This window comes from Cupressus sempervirens, chromosome 10, assembly GCF_028749045.1.
Source record: "Cupressus sempervirens isolate cs-2001-9-10 chromosome 10, ASM2874904v1, whole genome shotgun sequence".
NCBI classification, from domain to species: domain Eukaryota; kingdom Viridiplantae; phylum Streptophyta; class Pinopsida; order Cupressales; family Cupressaceae; genus Cupressus; species Cupressus sempervirens.
Window position 1 is genome coordinate 659,532,193 of NC_143127.1, and position 22,063 is coordinate 659,554,255.

At 34.8% G+C, this 22,063-nt stretch overlaps 1 protein-coding gene across 1 annotated transcript in view; it reads right to left on the reverse strand.

Annotated features, from left to right (window-relative positions):
* Positions 1–4,009, reverse strand: part of LOC149535557 (uncharacterized) — a 91,765-nt gene extending 87,756 nt beyond the window's left edge. Inside the window, exon 1 of the mRNA XM_089806158.1 lies at positions 3,941–4,009. Coding sequence (XP_089662284.1) covers positions 3,941–4,009 — 69 coding nt within the window. The remainder of the gene's footprint in view (positions 1–3,940) is intronic.
* Positions 4,010–22,063: the final 18,054 nt, after the last annotated feature.

Here is a 22,063-nt window from a genome sequence, read left to right on the forward strand (position 1 = left end):
AGATGAACTTGGATCTATTTTTTGCATAGCAAGGATCAAGTTCTTGATATATTAATTGAATTTCAGTTATATGTTGAAAGGAAATATGGTTTTAAACTTAAAATTCTTAGAACTGATAATGGAAAGGAATATGGGAATAATGCTTTTCACTCTTATTTGAAATCATGTGGAATTAAACACGAGCTTACTATTCCTTATACACCACAACACAATGGTGTGATGGAAAGAAAGCATATGGCCATTGTTGAAATGGCTAGATGTATGTTACATGCTAAGAATTTGCATTATAAATTTTGGGGTAAAGCCATGTTTTGTGCAACTTATCTTCTTAATAGGACTCCTACCAAAGCTCTCGAGGATATTACTCTAGAAGAGGCTTGGTCTAGTAGGAAACCTAATTTACATCATTTGTGAATTTTTGGATCTATTACTTATGTTCATACTCCTAAATAGAAATGACATAAATTTGATGCTAAGTCTTATCCTTATTTTTTTGTGGGTTATGATGAAAATACTAAGGGTTATCATGTTTATGATTCTACTACTAACAAAGTTCAAGTTGCTAGAGATGTTTTCATTGCAAAAAATGGTGTTCACGACTGTTCTACTACACATGATGCAAAATTCAGTGGCACTAAAATTGTGCTAGTGGAGGACCAACCTCCTTCTCTTAACCCTACTCCTCTTAAGCCTACAACTCAAGCTCCACCTATTATTTTTGCTTCTACTAGTAATGATATTAAAATAGCTACTAATGATGCTTTTATTGATAATGATTCATCCTCTAGTGATGATTCTATTACAACTAAACATAAACCTAAATGGGCCCAAAGCTTAATTAATGAAAGTGATGACTATATTACTAGATTTGGTGGAATTAAAGCTAGAAGGATTAATTATTGTAATTATTCTTTGATGAATACTATTATGAATTCTAATGATCCTAAGTCTTTTTATCAAGCTAACTCTGAACCTCATTGGGAAAAGGCCATGAAAGAGGAATATGACTCTTTAATTGCTAATCAAACTTGGGACTTAGTCAAGTTACCTCATGGCAAGAATATAGTTTCATGTAAATGGTTATACAAAATGAAATTGAATGATAATAATGAAATTAGTAAATTTAAGGCTAGATTAGTTGCTAGAGGTTTTTTACAAATAGAAGGATTAGACTATAATGAAACTTTTGCCCCTGTTGCTAAAATGCCTACTATCAAATTAGTTCTTTCTTTAGCATCTAAAATGAATTGGCCCTTTCACCAAATGGATGTTAAAAGTGCCTTCTTAAATGGTGATTTACATGAAGAAATCTATATGGCTCAACCCCCTAGATTTGTTAAGAAAGGTAGTGAAAATCTGGTTTGCAAATTAAAAAAATCTATTTATGGTCTCAAAAAATCACCTAGAGAATGGTATTCTAAGATTAATTCATTCTTTATTTCTCAAGGTTTTTCTAGAAGTAATAATGATCCTAAATTATATATTAAACATACTCAAGAAGATATTATCATTGTTATTATTTATGTGGATGATCTAATTCTCACTTTGAGTTCAGATGCTTTGATTTCTGATATTAAGTTTCAGCTTACATAGAAATTCCAGATGACTGATTTAGGTATTTTACATTACTTCTTAGGTATGAAAATTTGGCAAACTCCTAAGGGTATCTTTATTTCTCAAAGAAAGTATGCTCATGAACTTGTAGAAAAATTTAAGATGAATGATTCTAACCATGTTTCAATTCCATGTGAATTAGGAACTAAATTAATGGTTGATATGAATACTCATTTTGTTGATGAAACTTTGTATAGGAATCTAGTAGGAAGTTTAAATTATTTAACTCTTACTAGACCTGATATTGTTTATAGTGTTGGTTTAGTTTCTAGATTTATGTCTAAACCTCAACAAACTAATTTTAAAGTTGCTAAAAGAATCTTAAGGTACATAAAGGAACTATTAATATGGGATTATTTTATGATGCCAATTCTGCATTTATTTTACAAGGCTATATTGATTTCGATCTAGGTGGGGATCCCAATGATAGGAAATCCACTTGTGGCTATTGTTTCTTTGTTGGTTTAGGTGCAATTTCTTGGAAAAGTAAAAAAGAACACTATATTTCTCTTTGCTCAACTAAAACTGAATACAAAGGTTGTACTAATGCAGCTAAGGAAGGCTTATGGCTTAGAAGACTTCTAGAAGATTTGGGTCTACCTTAAGATTCACCTACCCCTATATATTGTGACAATCAAAGTGCCATTGCCTTGGCGAAGAATCTAGTTTTTCATGCAAGGACCAAACATATTTCTCTTCAACATCACTTCATTCGAGAACAAGTTGAAGACAAGGAAGTTACCCTCCTTTATTGTAAGGGTGAACATCAAGTGGCTGATATTTTGAAAACACCACTTTCTAAAGAGAGATTTCAATTTCATTGTAAAAATTTGGGTTTACAACCCTTTTATGTAAGCTCCCCAAGTAAAGATTAAGGGGGGGTGTTAGAAATATTAATCTTCCCTTGGATGTATTTAATTGGGATATTTGAAGGATTGCTAAATGTATTTTATCCTATTGTACACATGTCAAGGACATGTCATTTACTTGTCCTTTAGTCCACATGTGAGGACAACTTATTTTTATAATTCCTTTATTAAGGAATTTAGTTTATCCTCCTTACGAGGATCTTGACACTTTGCACACACCTATTATGAATGTGGCATTCATAGAAATGGGAGTTACACATGTGAACACATGCAAATCCTTTCTCATCTCTTTAAAAGAGATGCTCCTCTCTCTTTCCTCTTTACACATCATTTTGATGTTATTTTATTGAGCTATTTTTTCTCCACCACTCTCTCTCTCTCTCTCTCTCTCTCTCTCTCTCTCTCTCTCTCTCTCTCTCTAGGCATTTTTCTTCATTCATAATACTCACAAGGGGTTTTATTTTCTCTCCCATTTCAAATCCTTGTCTCCATTGTTGAACTATCTTGGTGTATGCTCTGGGATTTTTCTTATCTCATGGTGACATTATTTCACACTTAACTTGCTTGGATTGTTTTCTTTCCTTTCTCTATCTTATCATTTCTTATAGATGTACTAGGACTAGGCCTTGATGACTACAATGATGTAGCTTCTACACTTGGTCTATGAAGTGCTTGAATTGGAGGAGTAGTAGTTGTTGGCAAGGTAACCAGTGTTTGTAGTTCTAATTTCTCCTTAGGAATTTTTGTCAAGTCTATTTCTTCAATCCTCTTCTCCTCGTGTCTTTTATTTTTGATTTCACCTTGAACTTGTGTTGTAGGTACATGACTGTCTACCTAACCTATTGAAACTTGTGTTCCATCCTATATTTCTATTGCAACTTCTAGTATTGACACAGTATGCACCAATTTTTTGATATTTGTCATTGATGACTCCTTTCTTTGATACACTACAATGGGTAATGTAGGTTATATCATAGTAAATTGAGGGGTTTGTGATATGTCTTATGTTTCCACCCTTTCAGATGTCTTCGCTACCTTCTTAAGTTCCTCTATACTCACAAATATAGGATTACTACATAATTGTGCCTTGGTGGTGGTGTATCACAATATCTTCTAGATGTGCTCCCCTATTAGGTTATTGATGTTTTGAGTCATATTGTCAGAAACATCCTTCATATTTATAGTTTCAATGTCTACTTTTGTCACATATTATGGATTGATACTTGACATCTATATATCTGGTATACTCTATTCTATTTGCTTCTCATCTTTAGCTATTGCCTATGCATCTATATTTTTTTTAGTGCCTTCCATATGTGCATCTTTCTTAGTATCAATTGTAGTAACTGTTGTATTTTAATCTTCCCACCAAATTCATAATTCATATTGCCCTTCCCGCCTTTGAAATATCCATAGTAAAATACCCGTGGAAATATTTAAATACCAAAGTTTTAAACCTTATGATATATTTTGTGGCCTGCAAGTTCTCCATCGTCAGATGTGCAAAGATCAGGGGCAGGCGCCATCGTACTATGGAGAAGTTGGACGAGATTTTTGTTAGTGACATAGCACCTGTTGACGCATGTTCGGTGGGTCTAGCTTGCAAGGCAGAGGTTGGGGGCAGGTCAAAAAAGTTTTGCTGCACCATGGGTGCCATGTCGCTATCGTGTGTTGGTCGGAATAATGTCATAGTGACATAGCGCCCAGCCGGCCGGAGGGTGCTTCGACGGTGAGTCCCAGTGTTCGGCGGGCAAGTTTTGCGATATCGAAAAATGTTTATGAAGGTTTGAGCAAACATGTTTTGAGGGGCTGGAATGTTTCAAAAAGTAGTAAGGCGCCATGGCACCAACGAAAAACTCACAAGTTTTCCATTAGCGACATAGCACCCAAACAGAAGATCAGACCACGACAAGAGCAATTAGGCACGGTGGGTCCCAAAAAGTACTTCACATGCATGGTAAGAAAGTCCAATGCTATAGCAGCCAATCAGATGAAGACATGTTTACGAAGGAAGGGAGTATTATCGTTGGGTGCTATGGCGCTATGGGAATTTGGCCTCGATTTCCCGATAGCGACGTAGCACCTGGTTGACACGTGGCGTGGTCAGGATCAAACAATACCAAAATCTGCTAGGTTGGTGCTTTGAAGGCCAATAGTGAGGTACCAAGTGTATGAGTCAGAGCATATGTGGTTCACGGGCCCAGCAATTTTTAGGGGGAAGGATGTGCAGAGTATGAGGTGGTTCTGATCGTCAGATTGAGATTGATCTACGACGGGTGCCATCGCGCTATGAGGAACTGCTCAAGAGATATTAATAGCAACATAGCACCTGGGCACCACGTGTCCTAGTGGGACCATATTTTCATGTAGCCAGCGCAGTAAAGGGTTTGGGTTGCTCGTGAATGTCAGATCTACAGAGATCAACACTGGGCACTAACTCGCTATCAAGAAGTACTCGATATTTTTCCATAGCGAGTTAGCACCCTAAGGACACGTGTCCTCGTGGGCCTGGGAAGGAGGCATAGTAACATAAGCAGTTTGATGCTGGCAGTCAAGTTAGGGCATCGTAGTAATAGTTTGGTGATGTAGCAGTCAGGTTGGTGACCAACGTAGTTAGAGATAACAGTGGGGCACTATGTCGCTATAATGATCCTCAGGGCATGGTGCCCATAGCGACATAGTGCCCAAGCACTTTAATGGAACATGGTCAGTGTGTGGAACCTTGAGGAGGTGGAAAAATAAAGATGATTGGCCTGTGTGGCCTAGTTGGCACATAAGGAACTGTTTGACTTGCTTTGACCTCGCGGATTCATGAGCCAGAAACAATGAATCAGGTTTTTGCTGCAAGATTTTGATCATGTGATCAATGCCACCAACTCAGAAGTGAATGCAAAGTGCAAGGACATTCTACCACCATTATAGATCTATCTACTATGTTAGGGGATTTTTTTGGCACCATTTCTGTCTTCTCCAAGCTCTTTCTCAAAGGAATATCAGATTTTTGGTACTCAAAACCCTATTCAAATTAGATCTTTGATCAGATTCTCAGGGTGAGAAGTAAATGTAATGCAAAAATCCTCAGTTATGCCTGAACTATCAAGGCAAGTTTTGTTTTCATTTTTTAAGGTCGACTCCTTTCTGATTTCTCTGCTACTGCTTGTAGATTTACAATGTAAAATTCCCTTTTTCTCTGAGCTGTACAACATTCTATATCATCTCCTTCAACCATTAATGTGCATGTGCATGAATCTTGCCTCTCATTGGTGTATTATTGAGATCTATAGCTTGCATGTTGTATCTATTTTGGCCCTATTGGATAACATATAAGTGAAATCCCTCTTTCCTTATGTTATTCAGTTTGGTTCCCTGATCTGTATGTGGTTATTAATTGACATAAGTCTAGATGTGTATGTCTTTTGAATGTTACCTTGGTTTTGTAGTGCATATATGGGCAGAAGTGAGTCTAAACACTCTATTTGGTGCATCACCTCTGTAGTTTAGGTAGGGTAGAGTTGTTTTCTGCATCTCGTCCTTCCCCTTTTCCTTCCAAGAGTAGTTAGGTGCACCCTGATAGTAAGAGGAAGTCGGCCTTCTCCAGAGACTCAACCTCACAGTTCAAGTCCCACAGCTTGGAGGTTGTTTCCATGTTTCACTAGGTTGTCCTCGTGCATAGGCCTTGGACAAGGGTGCAAACCTAAGTGACAATAGTAACCTCAGTTATTTCTTTCTCACCTACCTCAATAGGTGTATGCTCAATTTCCTTAATTATTGTTAGCCCAAAACCTACCTTACAAATTTGGGTACTCTATTAAACAATATGTTCAATTTTATTCTACAAAATATTGAATGCTTGGAACTTTGGAGAAAATTTTCCTATATACTTCTTCATGGCCTTTTTCATCTCAGATTTATATAAATCTAGCATCAATCTTGCGAGTGTGGTTTCTCTTATATTTCTCTTTGTTGTAAGACTATATATCCATCTTTGCTCAACTCTATCATATAAATTCTTTGGTAGAGAGTTGGTAACCTCTATTGGAGTCATCTTAAATGTTTCCATCATGGTATATACTAACTCTTCTACCTTATCCATATCCAATTTTCCAAGATTATCAAATGTAATATGAAAAATCCATTTAAATCTACATTATTCTTTATGTTTTCACATAGATTATCCAAATGAAAAGAAGGACTATGACTTACCACTTGTAATTAGATTTTATCATCAGATTGTGTCCTCTCCTCATTTGATTTAGCTAGAGAAATGTACTTTCTCCTTTGTCTCTTCTGAGACTCATCAACTTATATAGTTTACCTGGCCTTTATTTCTTTTGGATTTTTGACTTCTCTAGCTTTCTTAGTAGTAACTCTTGTGCTAGTTCTAGTAGGAGGAATTGCCAGCTTAGGTTTTACAACCTTCTTGGGTTTGCTAACTACTAGAGATTTAGCTTTTCTCCTCTTCTTCTTTGTAGCAATAGGTGCTTCACTATCTTCTTCTCCCTTGGCACCTTCTTCAAGCTTGGCTTCCTCTTCATCTTGATATTTTGATTGTCCTTGTATTAGGGCCAATAGTTATTGAGTAGGAGCATCATCTTCTTCATCATCTTTATTGTCTTCCTCTTCTTCATCTTCCTTTGGTCCTTCACCAATTTAAAAAAAAGCTTCCTAACAAATTTTTTCATCTTTCTTATCATTGATGTTGTCTTCAAGTCCATAGTTATCTTTGATTTTTCAATTTCATAATTTCTAAAGGCATTAGCCTTATTATCTACTTCTTCTACAAGAAAAGTTCTAATTTTTGCAGATGTCTCATCCACATCAATGTCATATCCTAGAGGTCTTAACCATCTTACCCTTAGAATCATAGAATGTACATGTGTTTAATCAGTATCAACTAGAAAGAAAACATCATTAAAAAAATTTTCATCTAGTAACATAGGAATCCTATGTCTTTGTTTCATAGACTTCTTAAAGTCCTCAAAGTAACTAGTCATTATAGACTCAAAATTCTCTCTCATTTGCTCAATAAATTCACCTATTTGTACTGTAATAGATTTTTTTGTCTTCCAATAAACTTTTCCAAATGAAAGAAATGTGTTGTAAACATAGAAAAATATACATACAAGTATTGATCCAAACTTGCATGGTGCACTTTTGGTTTTCCTTATGGCTCCCAAGTTTTTTGATAATTTTTGCTACTATAGCTCAACAAGGTCATCAGTTTGATCCTTCTTTACCTACATCAATAGCAATACAAGGTACACTATTCAACCTTCTTGATTGAAATAATTTGTGTAAAATAATCCTTACTACAAAATTAATTAGGGGATTTGTGATGGTATCAATTATCATTCCTCTTTTGTTCCATACTACCGCTATATTTTTGTCAATGACTTATTTTGCATCACTTCTCATAGCATTGGGTCTATCTAGGGTTGGATACCCTATTGCCCTCTTCAAAATCTTCTTAGTGATCTTGATAGGTCAATTCTCTAACCATATAGAATTATCATGACTTATGCTCAAAACAATCTTTATCCATTATATCTTAAAGACGTTTGAAAAATCAAGGGCGCACATTAACCCTTCTCTTTCTATTGTTTTATATTCTTCCTTCTATATCTTTTTTTCACATAGTTTTCCACATAGGTCTTTGATATACATATGTCCTATGCTACCCACCTTGCATGTGTAACAACATCTCACATCTTGAATCATTAAGACTTGTAGTGGTATCATGGACAATGCACTAGACGAGTCTTGTTTATAAGTAATGTTGTGAATAGAATTGAAATTTGGTTGTTTAATACCATTCCTTATTAATTTAACATTTAAAAAATTCATTTCCCTCTTTGAGCTTAGTAGAAGAATAACTTGACATTATATTCAATACCTAGGGTTTGCACAAATTCAAATAGTGTAGCTCAACACATCATAAATACCTTCACAAATATGATGAATGGTGTCAAATGGTGGTTGAATTTTCTCTAAAAATGCTTGGAGTGAGCTCTTTAATTTTTCTTCAGCTCTTCATGCTCTCTCCAATTTCGAATGATGTCAAATGAGTCAAAAAATTGATCATCTAGACCTTAAAACTTCATAATTAATACTCATTTCTTACATAGATGTAAGCTCCGCTTGAATAAAAATTTCAACTTACTCAACTTTCATGTAGTTTATTTTATGCTCAACAACCACTATGAGCTCAATCAACGCTATCACTTGCGATAGCTCAGCATTAACTATATTTCACTCAGCAACCATAGTGAAACTTTTCATGCTCGACAATAACATAAAAACTGATAAAACTTAAATATTTCTTCAAAATTATAAACAAAATTTTAAATATTTCTTCATGCAAATATAATATTTTTCAAAACTAAATCCTTGCAACTAATGTATAGTCTATCTTTTAAATACCAATCCCACACATACCTCTTGATTTCTAAATTGGAGGTGGTGTAATCACTTGACCCATTGGGTGAAGTGATCCCATTTGAACTTGATGTGTTGCAATCTTCCTTTATCTTCCACATCTTGTTCATCTCATCTCTGACATTCTCAATATCTACCTTTCCTTTACCTTTGTACAACTAACTACTTGGTGCCCTTGACCTTGTTTGAGAATTCCTTCTTATGTGACCAATTTTCAAATAGCTAAAACGTGTAGTTTGACTTAACCATCTTTTGTAGTCACTTGCAAAATGTGTTCTAATGCATTTTTTAGGAAATTTTCATATTCTTGACAATAGTGACAACTATACCTAGTATTATAATACCAATTGTAAGAGTTGTCATTGTGCTTTATCTTTGTCTTCTTGTTAGATGACCATTTGGGGTTGGATCTACATTCATATGCTCTATGTACATACTTATGATAGTTATAATAGTATCCTTGAAATATTTGTGTACTTATGGTCTTGGTTCTACATTCATGTGTTTGATGTCCTTACTTGTTGCATTTATGGTAGTGACCTATGAACTTTTGCTTAGGATTCAGATTTGTAGTCTTCTTCCTACAAATATTGGCAGTATGACCTATCTTACCACAATTATGAAAAGTAGGTTTTGAGTTATTTCCTTTGTTACTTCTCTCCTCACCACTTTTAGATGATTCCCTTTCTTTAGTGATAGTTTATCCTTATCCAATAGTATTGTTATTGGATCTAGGAGATCTCATCACTTTCTCAGAATACTTGATAGCTTTAGTAGGTCTGTTAAAGATTTTAGAAAACTATTTTTCTCCTTTTAGATCATCTCTCAGTTGTTCATTCTAAAACTTTAGTGTTACGGTCTCAATATCTTTTTCATTTAATTCATGACTTGTAATCATCATTTGATTCAATGTTTCCAATTGCATGTGAGTGATCATGGTGATCTCTAATGTTTTCTCTTCTAGTTTGTTGGTTAGTATCCTTTTGTTATGTTCAATTGTGACTTTTTCCTCTTCATCTTTGTTTTTCTTCTTAGTCACCTCACATAGAAATACTAATTGGACTTCTTGCTCTATCTTGAGACTTTTAAACTCTTCAGTTAGGGTTTCATTATTTTCCATTAGATCTATAACTACTATATCAAATTCACTTTAGTTTCCATCTACAAATAATTTAGTAGTATTATTTTTTTTGTAATGCATGTCATTCTCTTCAATAGCTATCTCTTTCTTTCTTACCAATGATTGCTTCAAGTCACCTCTTGTTTGATTTAGTTGATGTAAGGAAATTTTTATTTCAATCTTCTAGTTCTCAATAATCTTTGCCAACTTGTAGAGTTCCATCTCCAAGATCATTACTCAAAGTTGCAAAGCCTTACTTTCTAGAGAGCTAGGCTCTAATACCAATTTTTGGAAACACAATAGGGAAAGTAAACTCTAAGTGTGAGGGAAGAATTAGTGTCTCAAAACTTTGATCATAAATTCATTTACCACACAACCATCTCACTATATATATATATATAAACTAAAACACTAAATTAATCACATACATTCATAACTTGAAAGTAAATAACATTCAACACATGTATGGCACAAGATATTTGGTTATCCAGAAATCCTCCAAGGAGAAGGTAAAACTGAGGTGGGGATGACACCCACAAATCTCCACAATTGTAGTAATAAAGTGTATCCAATGAAGGTTACAATGTTTGATCATGAAACATGACCTGTCTTAGAAAAGGTCTTCCCTATTACATGCTTACAAGATTGTTAGACCTCACCCTGATAAAGGATTTCAACACCTTGTTATAAGTGTGCCTAGTAAAAGGACTTTAACTTAAAATGACATAAGCACCCTATTAAAGGATTTACAATAGCTTGTTAAAAATAATCAATTAAGAAATTTAATTGATTCACATGTTAGAATGTCTTAGTAATGATTCTTTAGTTAACACTCAGCTACTACATAGTAGACCACTTCTTTCCTGATGTGTACTTGATCCTCACTGATCAAATGTCTATCTCATGTCCTTTAACCTTCTTTCCTCTATTCAGCTCAAACTAATTCTACAATGTATCAAAATTCACAATACCTTAGTCACCATGAATACTCTACTTGTGCATATAAACTTCTCTCTTTTTCTCCTTCCATAGACATAACATTTTAGGGATTTTTGTCATTAAGAAGACCTATGTAACTTAGAGTTAGGTATGAATCAATGATTGTGATTCACCAAAATTGTTACTTAATTATTCCCATTTTCTAATCAACTGCATGCAATGCATAGGGATTCTCAACAAAGATTCACCCTTATCATCTAGGATCACAAAACAATCCTCAAGTCAGCTCCAAAACAATTTACATAGTAGTTTGATCCATTACAAACAACTATGTCAAAACTGTATTACTCAACACTTGAAGTCCCTAATGTTGCACATCAATTGAAAATTCAATGTTGTAACTTGGCCTCTGAATGATTTAGCATGCATTGATCACTTAGCATCTGAATGACTCACTAGTTACTATTTTCTTAGCACTTGAGTGACTCGGCACTTACTAGTTATACGACACATACTAAATATCTCTTGCTTGGGATATATTATCTGACAATTTCTCAACATGTATTACTTGTTGAACATGAAATAAGTAAATGACTTAATTATATTTTCACTCATATGTCAAAACCAATCTAAGGTTAACAGTTGTCTGAGGTTCAATTTTTTTGGAGGGACCACATCTAGGAAAAACCATATTAGTGGAACATGGAATTCACTTTGTCGATTACAAACCTAAAAATAAGGTGCATCAATATAGTTAGCCTATAGTTACTACCTCCATTTATCTACATATAGTTAAAAATAAAACTTGATGTCACAAGTGAAGACTAGATAGAGAGGACCATGAGAGAATATTAAATGTCTTCCATGAGCATGTGGATCCACTTGGAACCACGTGAGATATAATATAATTAGGAAGTTTTTAGATATGTTTCATATTTATCTTCAGTTAAGAGATATTTAAAATGTATGTTCATTTAACACATTTAGGGCTTATGCATGTCTATGTGTACACATGTATATTCATTTAATATTTACAACATATATGTACACATGTACATACATTCATTTTATGTTCAAGATTTATAGATGTTCAAGTTCATTTCATTTCATTTCTTGTTTAGTCTACTTATATTACATGTGTATGTCTATGATATGTTCATTTCATGTATAAAGTTTAGGCCTTATACACATGTGTATTTAAGTTCATGTGTCATGTTTAGTTGACTTATGTACACATGTACATATATATGTACATTTATTTAAAATTTATGACTTATATGTGTATATGTGCATATTCATATGTTCATTTCATGTTTAAAGGACATATAGATATGTGTACATGTTAAATTTAATCAATCATTTATAATTAATGTGTATGTTTAGGACATAAGACTTATATGTGTACATGTGTATGTTCATGTTGACTTGTGCAATATATTAAATTACCTAAGTTGAATGAAGACAATACATGTCACAATTCTCATACATTAATAAGTTATATAATGTTCATTTCATGTTTAGGGCATTAAATTAATTTCATTAATTTCATGAAAGTTATAACATATTGAATCACCTAAGTTGAATCAAGACCACACATGTCATAATTCACACACAATGATAAGTTATATGATGTTCATTGATGTCATGGAATTACTCTAATTTCACTAATCATGTGCAAGTTATAACATATATTGAGTCACATAAGTTGATAAGTTACTATTTATGTTCATTTCATGAACTTATTGTTGGAAATTACAATAGGAAAGTCAATTCTAGGGGGGGAGGGGGGGGGGGGGGGGGGGGGGGGGGTGGGTGGTTAAATTAGTAGTTCAAATCTCTAACCATAAAATATTTATCTCGTATCCATCTCATAATTTATCATGTAAAATGAAATAGCTAGCTACACATGTTCATCTATAGTATGAAACAAATAACACATAACACAATAAGTTTGTTACCCAAAAACCCTCCAATGAGAAGATAAAAATAGAGTGGAGATGATACCCAAAAATCTTCACTATTGTAGTTGCTAAGTGTATCCAATTAAGGTTACAATTATTTGATCATAAACTATGATCTACCTTGTGAAAGGCCCACCCTGTTAATTGATTTCAACGCCCTACTAAAAGTGTGCCTTCTTAGAGGACTTAAAATTGCAATAAAACAAGCAACCTATCAAAGTATTTACAAAAGCCTATTAAGACTACTAGGTTAAGAGATTTGCACTAATTCACATGTTAGAATATTTCAATGTTGATCCTTTTGTTAGCACCTCCCTACTAGATATCAAATCTCTTTCTTGATGTGTACTTGATCCTCCTAATCAGTTGTATCTTTTGTAATCTCTCTTCTCTATTTTTTTATCCTTTAACAAATTATGCAATTCATTTCTCTTTGACACCCACCTTAGTCACCATGAATTCTCTCTCTACACTTAGTATTTTCCCTTCTCTTTCACCCATGCATACAAAAATCCTTAGGGGTTTCCCTCGTTAAGAAGACTTAGGTGAGCAAGGGTTAGGAAGTGATGGAGACACAACCAAAGACCAGAATGAATACATAGGAAAAGGGAAAATATTATTATCAATGAAAAGTTCCCTATGGGCTTACAACAATATGATTCTACAGAAAGAAGTCCTCCACACAGTACCTTCTCTCTAACTCCACGAAGTGTTGCCTTCACAATGACAAAAATGTTCTTAAATAATCCCCAAATGGTTTAGGGTTAGGAATACATTCTATAATATGCTAGTTGGCATCCACCACCAAAGCATAAGGTTCCATAAATCATGTTAGAAGTCAGTGTAAAATTAGAAGAATCCAAAAATGGTAGTCGAACTTTTGGGAGGCATAACTTTTGAACTGTATCTCCGATTGATGAATTGTTTACATTTCCAAAAATCTCTTGAAGTGATCTACAGCCCTATGGACTAGCTTCACTCATCCCCCATTTTTTGACCCTATAAAAGGCCATTTAGTGCCCCATAGATGACTTTGAAGCACTCTTAGGAGGTCTCTAGGAACCAAAAAATTGCAATAATTTTCTAACCGTGAAGCCTTCTGTCCTGATTCTTTTTTTGGAGCGTTCTAAATTACAAATATAACCATCCCTACAATTTGAACCCTCTAACTCAACATAATTATGGCTCAATTACATAGTCCTATTTTTTGGAATTTACATGTATCCCAAGGTACTTAAAATTGGATGCTCTTGCATCAGACACCCAAGGTAGATTGAAAAGTGACCCTGTCACTTTATGGTAGAGGAAAACCCAAATGGCTAACCTCCACTATTGATATCCAAGTTGAATTCTCTATCGGTCATCCTTTCCACTTCACCAGGTACTCCTCATATTGCCTATTTCTGGTACTCCTTCCCACACAACTATCCAGAATATCTTCTATCTCCTCCTTCTTAGAAGTAGGAATTGGACATGGTTCTAGCATCAAAACCTCATCTGCTCCATCATAATGAAATTTTGTTAAGTCTACAATGTTGAAGATAGGAGAAATATGAATCCCATCCAGCAACTCCACCTCATATGCATTTCTTGAGTCATGTTTCTTCAAAATTTTACAAGGGCCAAATTTCTTCATCTTCAACGTGTTGTAAGTATCCACTGAAAATCGTTCCTTTCATAAGTGTACCATAACCATATCCCCTACTTGAAACTCCTTATGTCTCCTCCTTTGATCAGCCCTAGCTTTATACTATTGATTCATCTTGGTAATGTGTGCATGGACCTCCTCATGTAGGCTCTTGATATGTTTAGCAAATTCTTCTGCCTCAGCACTTGTCCTCTCCCCTTGCTCCATCTTCCTCAATTCTGGTGCAGTCTTTGGGCTACTTCTATACAAAATTTAGAATGGTGATCTACTAGTACTCCTATTTATAGAGTTATTGTAAGAAAATTTTTCTTGTGGTAAAATCAAATCTCACCCCTTGAGCTTATATCTCCCACTAAACATCTCATCAAATTGCCCAAAATTCTATTTACCACTTTGGTCTATCCAACAAATTGTGGATGATATGTGGAATTGAACCTCAATTTTTTCCTCAACTTCTTCCATAAAGTCCTCTAGAAATACCCCAAAAATTTAGTATCTCTATTAGAAACAATACTCTTTGGGAGACCATGCAGTCTCACCACCTTTTGGAAAAAAAAATTGCACTATGTACAGCATCATGAGTCTTGTGGCATGGGATGAAATGTGTCATCTTGGAGAACCTATCAACCACCACAAATACTGAGTCATTACCCCTTTGTGTCCTCAGTAATACAAGAACAAAATCCATACTTATGTCCTCCCAAGGCTTTGATAGAACAAGTAATGGCTGATAAAGTCCAGTATTGTGACTAAATCCTTTGGCTACTTGACACACTTGACAACTCTACAAAAATTTCTTCACATCTTGTGACAATTGAGGCCAAAAAATAATGTTCTTTAAGAATGGAAAAGGTCTTATCTTGACCAAAGTGTGCTACCATTCCCGCACTGTATTTCTCTTTGATCAGGTTTTCCCTCATGGAACTCCTTGGAATGCATAATTGACTGCCCTTGAACAACATACCATTCTGAATCAAATAGTCTAGCCACCTAGTTCTATCTACAATAACAAGTTTTCTACAAGCCCTCCATGCTTCAACAAAATCAGGATCCTCAGGGTACAAACGTTTGAGTTCATCAAACCCAACCACTTCAACCAAAATTACAATAAGCAACAACTATCTCCTACTCAATGCATCTGCAACCCTATTAGACTTTCCACTTCTATGTTTCAACACAAATGTATAGCTCTACAAGAACTCTACCCACTCCATATGTCTCTGGTTCAATTTACATTGGCTATTTAGGTACTGCAATGCTTGGTGATCAATATAGAAGACAAATTCTTTTGGCAATAAATAGTGCCTCCATTTCTTTAAGGTCTGAACTATTGCATAGAACTCTTGGTCATAAACATAATACTTCTTCTTTGCATCATTCAATTTTTCACTAAAATATGGAATAGGCTTACCTTCTTGGCTCAATACAGCCCCAATAGCACTGCCACTAGCATCACAATCTACTTGAAACACTTTACTAAAATCTATAAGTACCAACATAGGTTTCTCTGTCACCTTCTTCTTCAACAATTCAAAACTCCTTGCAGTTGTTGTAGTCCATTTGAACTCTTTTCTATATCTCTCCTTATTGTTTCTGTTAGGGGTGCACATATGCCACTGAAATTCTTAATGAACTTTCTGTAAAAACTAACCAAACCATGAAATGATCTTACCTTAGTAGAAGACCTTGGAGTAAACCATTCCAAGATGGCTTTTACCTTTTTTGGATCCATTTTTAGACCCTCAAATGATACAACAAACCCCAAGTAGACTAACTCATTTTTTACAAAGCTACACTTCTTCAAATTAATCAACATTTTCTCTTCCCTCAACCTTTCAAGGACACTAAGAATGTGCAATAAATGTTCATCCAAAGTCTTACTGAAAATTAAAATATTATCTAAATAGACAATAACAAATTTTCCCAAGAATTTCTTTAGTACCTCATTCATAAGCCGTGTGAAGGTACTTGACATGTTGGTCAGTCCAAAAGGCATGACTAACTATTCATATAGACCCTCCTTGGTCTTGAATGTAGTATTCCACTCATCTCCTTCTCAGATCCATATTTGGTGATAGCCACTCTTGAAATCTATATTTTTCAAGTACTAAACTTCACTCAAGCAGTCCATAAGATCATCCATTCTTGGCAAAGGAAACTAATACTTGATGGTTATCCTATTTATAGCTCAAGATTTAGTGCACATTCTCCAATCTCCATCCTTCTTTGGTGCTAGTACTATAGGTACTACACATGGACTCAGGCTCTCCTAAAAAAAACCTTTCCTTAATAGCTCCTAAACCTATCTATTAGCTCCTCAGTTTTAGTAGGAGTCATCCTATGAGCATCCTTGTTAGGAAAACTAGCTCCAAGAATTAAATCTATCTGATGACTGATTTGTCTTATTGGTGGAAACCCTTCTAGAACATTATCAGAGATGACATCTCCATACTCACTTAAGAGGCCTGAAACTTTAGGTGGAATTTCACGACTACCTTCCTTATCTCTTCTAGGAATCAAAGCATAACACATACATTGATGTTTCATACCATCCAAATTTTTTTTTCATCAACAAGACATATCCTAGCACTACTGCATACTTTTTCACCTTCCTTTATCATGGGCTTTAGTTTGTGGAAAACTTCATCCCTGGTCAGAGAGTATGTATTTGCATGACCATCATGTATAGCATGTCTATCAAATTGCCATGGTCTTCCCAACAATAAATGGTAGACATCCATTAGAATAATGTCACAGAGAACTTCATCATGTAAACTCCCAATCTTGAACTTCACCAAACACTGCTCACTAACTAGGACCTTATGATCATCCTTTACCCAAGCAATCTGATAGGGTTGGGGGTGTTTCTCCATTTTGAGCTTTAGCTTAGAGACCATCTCTTCAAACACCAAGTTTTCAGTGTTGCCACCATCAATAATCACATCAGAACACTTATCCTCACACTTGCACCTGGTATGAAACAAACTCCTCCTTTGTCCAAGTTCAGTCTCACCACTTACTAAGACCCTTTCATTTATGAGAATCTCTCCTCTTTCTGCATCCTCAGAATACAATGACTATGCATCTTTGTCAACATGAGCAACCCTTGCTTGACCATCAGCCCTCCCATCTATCCTTCCTTTTCATTGAGGGCATTTAAAGGCATGATGACCTTCTTCATTGAAATGAAAATAGGTAGCACATAAGCCTCCTCTTCATGATCCTTGTCCACATCCTCTACCTCTTCCTCCAAATTTTTGATCATGGGAGCAGTTGAAACCCTCATTTCTTTGGTTTCTGCTAGTACCCACATCTTCATTTTTCTTTTGGTTCTCATTTCGGCCTCTAGATGACCTATTTTTTCCCCTTCCTCCTTGACCATGCCCTCTTTTCCTTCCTTCAAACCTTTTATTTAACTTCTCTTCAACTTGTAAGACAAACTAGTATGCCTCTTCAATGCTAGTCATTCTAACCAAACTTAACTCCTGAATGCTAGGTTGTAACCCACTGAGGTAATGAGAAACCTTCTCCTTATTAGCTTCTACATGCCCTACCCTAATAAGAAGTTGATAAAATTCCTCTATATATTCTTGGATAGAATTTCCTTCTTGTTTTAACCCTTGCATTTTCTTGAACAAATCAAGCTCATAATTTACAGGAACGAATTGCTTCTTTAGTTTGTCCACCATGCGATCCCACCTTATGATTTTCTCCTTTCCTCTTCTATTCCTTTCTAGCTGAACCTCTTACCACCAAATTTTGGCATGGCCTTTCATTTTGGCCTTCACAAATTTAACCGTCTTAGGGTCTCTGATATCCTTATAATCAAAATACTCCTCTAGTTCATTGATCCAATCGATCAACTCATCCGAATTTAGGGTTCCCAAAAGCATACCCACATCAATTTTAGGTCTTTTTCCAAGCTTAGAAATGGCCCTAAAAATCCTCTCCTCTACCTTATTTAGGACTTCCCCTTCACCTTCCCCTTCCTATACAATTTCTTTTTCTTCATTTTATTCCTCACTTTCGTTGCCTGCGACAACATTCAATCCTCTACGAATCTCCTCCTGTAATGCTTGAACCTACCTCTGGAGGGCTCTAACCTCCTTAGGATTAAAAATGTCAGCTCTTCCACCATTATTTCTTCATGGAGGCATCTTCTTGACTAAAACCCACAACCACAAAGTCCTGGTGCAAACTACCTCATAGTCAACACTCTGTCTACACACTCAGGAAGACCTGCTCTAATACCACTTGATGGAGATACAACCAAAGACTAGAATGAACACAATAGAAAAGGGAAAATATTATCATCAATAAAAAACTCCCTATGGGCTTACAACAATATGATTCTAGAGAAATAAATATTCCACAGTACCTTCTCTCTAACTCCACTAAGTTCTTCCTTTACAATGCCAGAAATGTTCTTAAATAAGCCCCAAATGGTTTAAGGTTTGGAATATATTCTAGAATATGCTAGTTTGCATCCACCAATAAAACAAAAAGTTCCAAAAATCACATTAGAAGTTGGTGTAAAATTAGAAGAATCTAGAAATGGTAGTCAAACTTTCGGGAGTCATAACTTTTGAACCGTAGCTCCGATTGACAAACAATTTATATTTATGGAAAACTCTCAATGTGCTCTACAACCTTATGGACTGGCTTCACTCATCCCCAATTTTTTGGCCCTATATGAGGCCATTTAGTTTCCCATATCTAACTTTGAAGTGCTCTTAGGAGGTCTCCAAGAACCAAAAAATTGCAATAACTTTCTAACTGTGAAGCCTTTTGACCTAATTCTTTTTTTCGAGTGTTCTAAATTATAAATATAACCATCCCTCCAATTTACACTCTCTAACTCACCATAATTATGGCTCATTTACATAGTCCTATTTTCCAACATTTACACGTATTCGAAGGTGCTTAAAAACTCTAACCCAAAACACTAATAGTGGAATTATGAGAGTTGGAACCTTTATTTGACGCAAATGGGTATCTAAAAATGAAAATACATTAAACAGAAACTATTTTAAAGCATATTTTTGGGTGATACAAAATTTTCCTTGCACCACTAGATGCTCCTACATCAAGAAGGAATCAATGGTTGTGGTTCATCCATTTTTCCTCTTAGAACATCCCCTATTCTAATTGGTTGCATGTATTGCATAAGAATTCTTAATATACCTATGTATATATCTTCTATAATCATAAAACAATCCTTAAGTCAGCTCAAAAATGGTTTACATAGGAGTTTGTGCCATTACAAATAACTATGCCAAAAACTATTTTCTCAGAACTTGAAAGATCTAATGCTCAACATTCACTATATACTTAATGTTGTAACTCGGCTCCTAAATGACTCAGCATCTATTGCATTACTCACCATATGAATCAATTAGAATATATGACTTTCACGACACTTGAGTGACTCAACACATATCATTTTCTTGTCACATACTAGTGCTCGACACTAACTATGTATATTGCTCAACATATACTACTTACTCGGCACATACATAGTTTTTTAAAGTAATGACTTAAGTGTTTTGTCACCACCTTGTCAAACCAAAATAAAATCAACACTTTATCCACATATATACATGTGTACATATATGTAAATTCATTTCGCATTTAGGACTTACATGTATACATGGGCATGTTTGTATGTAACTTATGTGCATAACTCAAATAATCTATATAAATTACTTGTCTCTCTTACAAAATTACAAAATTTACAAAACTGATGACACAACTATCATACCTTGTTGCATCATAATTTCATAACTCCCCTTGAGTTGATATTTCCTTTTTGTAACTAAATTTTGTATAACTCCTATTTATTAATAAGTAAATGTGGTGTACTACTATTGTCCCTTGTTTCTATCTCAAAATTGTGTTTTACATGTGTAGTTCATTTACTATTGGGCCTTTTATTCACTATCCCCTTATAGCTACTATTGCTCTTTTTTGACACTTATGTCATTTGGGTGGTACATTGATAGTGTGTTTGTCCAAAAATGTTTTGTGGACCTCCATGATTATTTTCAATGTTAAATCCCAATTATTGCATGCTACCTCTAGAGATTGTTATTGAACATCTAGCTGGGTAGCAAGGTCAACTAGGCCATCATGTGTTGAAAGTTGATTATCTCTCTTCATTAATGTTTCAGCAAAGGCTAGTTCCTTATGCAATACTTCAATGTGTGTGGTCAACATGGAATGGATATTAATTTAAGGTAGCCCTTATATTTTCATATTTTGAATGTAATGTGGTCATCTTACCATGAGTAGATAGTAGTCTCTAAAAATGAGTCTATCTATGACCAAGAGATAGTTTCATTATTGTACCTATGGACTATTGATCTCCTTGGATCTAGTCAATAGCCCTCTGTACTTCTTGTGTTAATTAATTCACATCACAAAGCTTTGTGTATAGAGAAAAGATATTCTCCAACATCTTTTACACATCCTCCATTTTAGTTGCTAAGTCAACTTGTCTTAGTGCAATAGCACTAGAAATATTTTCAAGGACTTTAGAGTGAAACTTTCTTTTAGTCCATTCCAATGTTTTGGTTTTTTTGTCAAGGCCTTCATCACAAATATTCTCAATAATATGTACTAGTTGTTCAAGATTATTTTTCTCTTGATTAGGGGTTGGGAGGCTAAAAGAATCAAGAAATATGTCTTTTATTTCATGAAGAACTTGCTTCTACTTGTGCTACCTTCTTAGCAACTCTTTCTGTTTCTTCCTATGTAGAGATTCCTATAGAATGCTCATTTTCTCAATGGTGATTGTTGTAAGATCAAAATTTGGAATTTCAATCACCTCATCAAGACTTACATTTTCATAAGGTATATCTTTTGATCTTCTAGATGTATTTTGACTTGGCCTTGATACTTGCATTGGGTTGGCATGACTGCTCGTCCTCTAAATAACTTGAATATTGGTAGGAGTAATAGAAACTAGTAAAGTGGCTAGAGTCTAGATGGTAACTTATTCCTCTATAGTAGTAGTCACCTTCAATTCTTCAGACTTGTTGATCTAACTTGCCTTTTCCTTCTTTTCCCCTTTTGTTTATGATGGAGGTGTAGAACTTGCTTCTTGACCTAGTTTAAATTTAGTTCCATCCTTTTCAACTTTAATTAAAGCTTTATTATGTGAATGAATGGCACAAGAGGTAATGCAACTAGTGTTGTAATGACATCTTTCTTTTTAGTTCTTGCACTTAGATCTTCTATAATTTGTACCTCTTGGGACACACTAGAAGTGTCAATTTTCTTCTCCCTTGTTGATGCCATTTTTGCCTTTTTAGTTTCACCTATTCTAATAAATATAGGATTTGAGCACAGTTGTGCTACCATGGTGGAATCCTTCAAAATATTCTTCAAATCATCATCTATTAATGGATTGATTTTCTAACTAGAATTGTTAGAAACATCTTTGATTTTTATTAAGTCTTGCTGACTTACTTGGTCT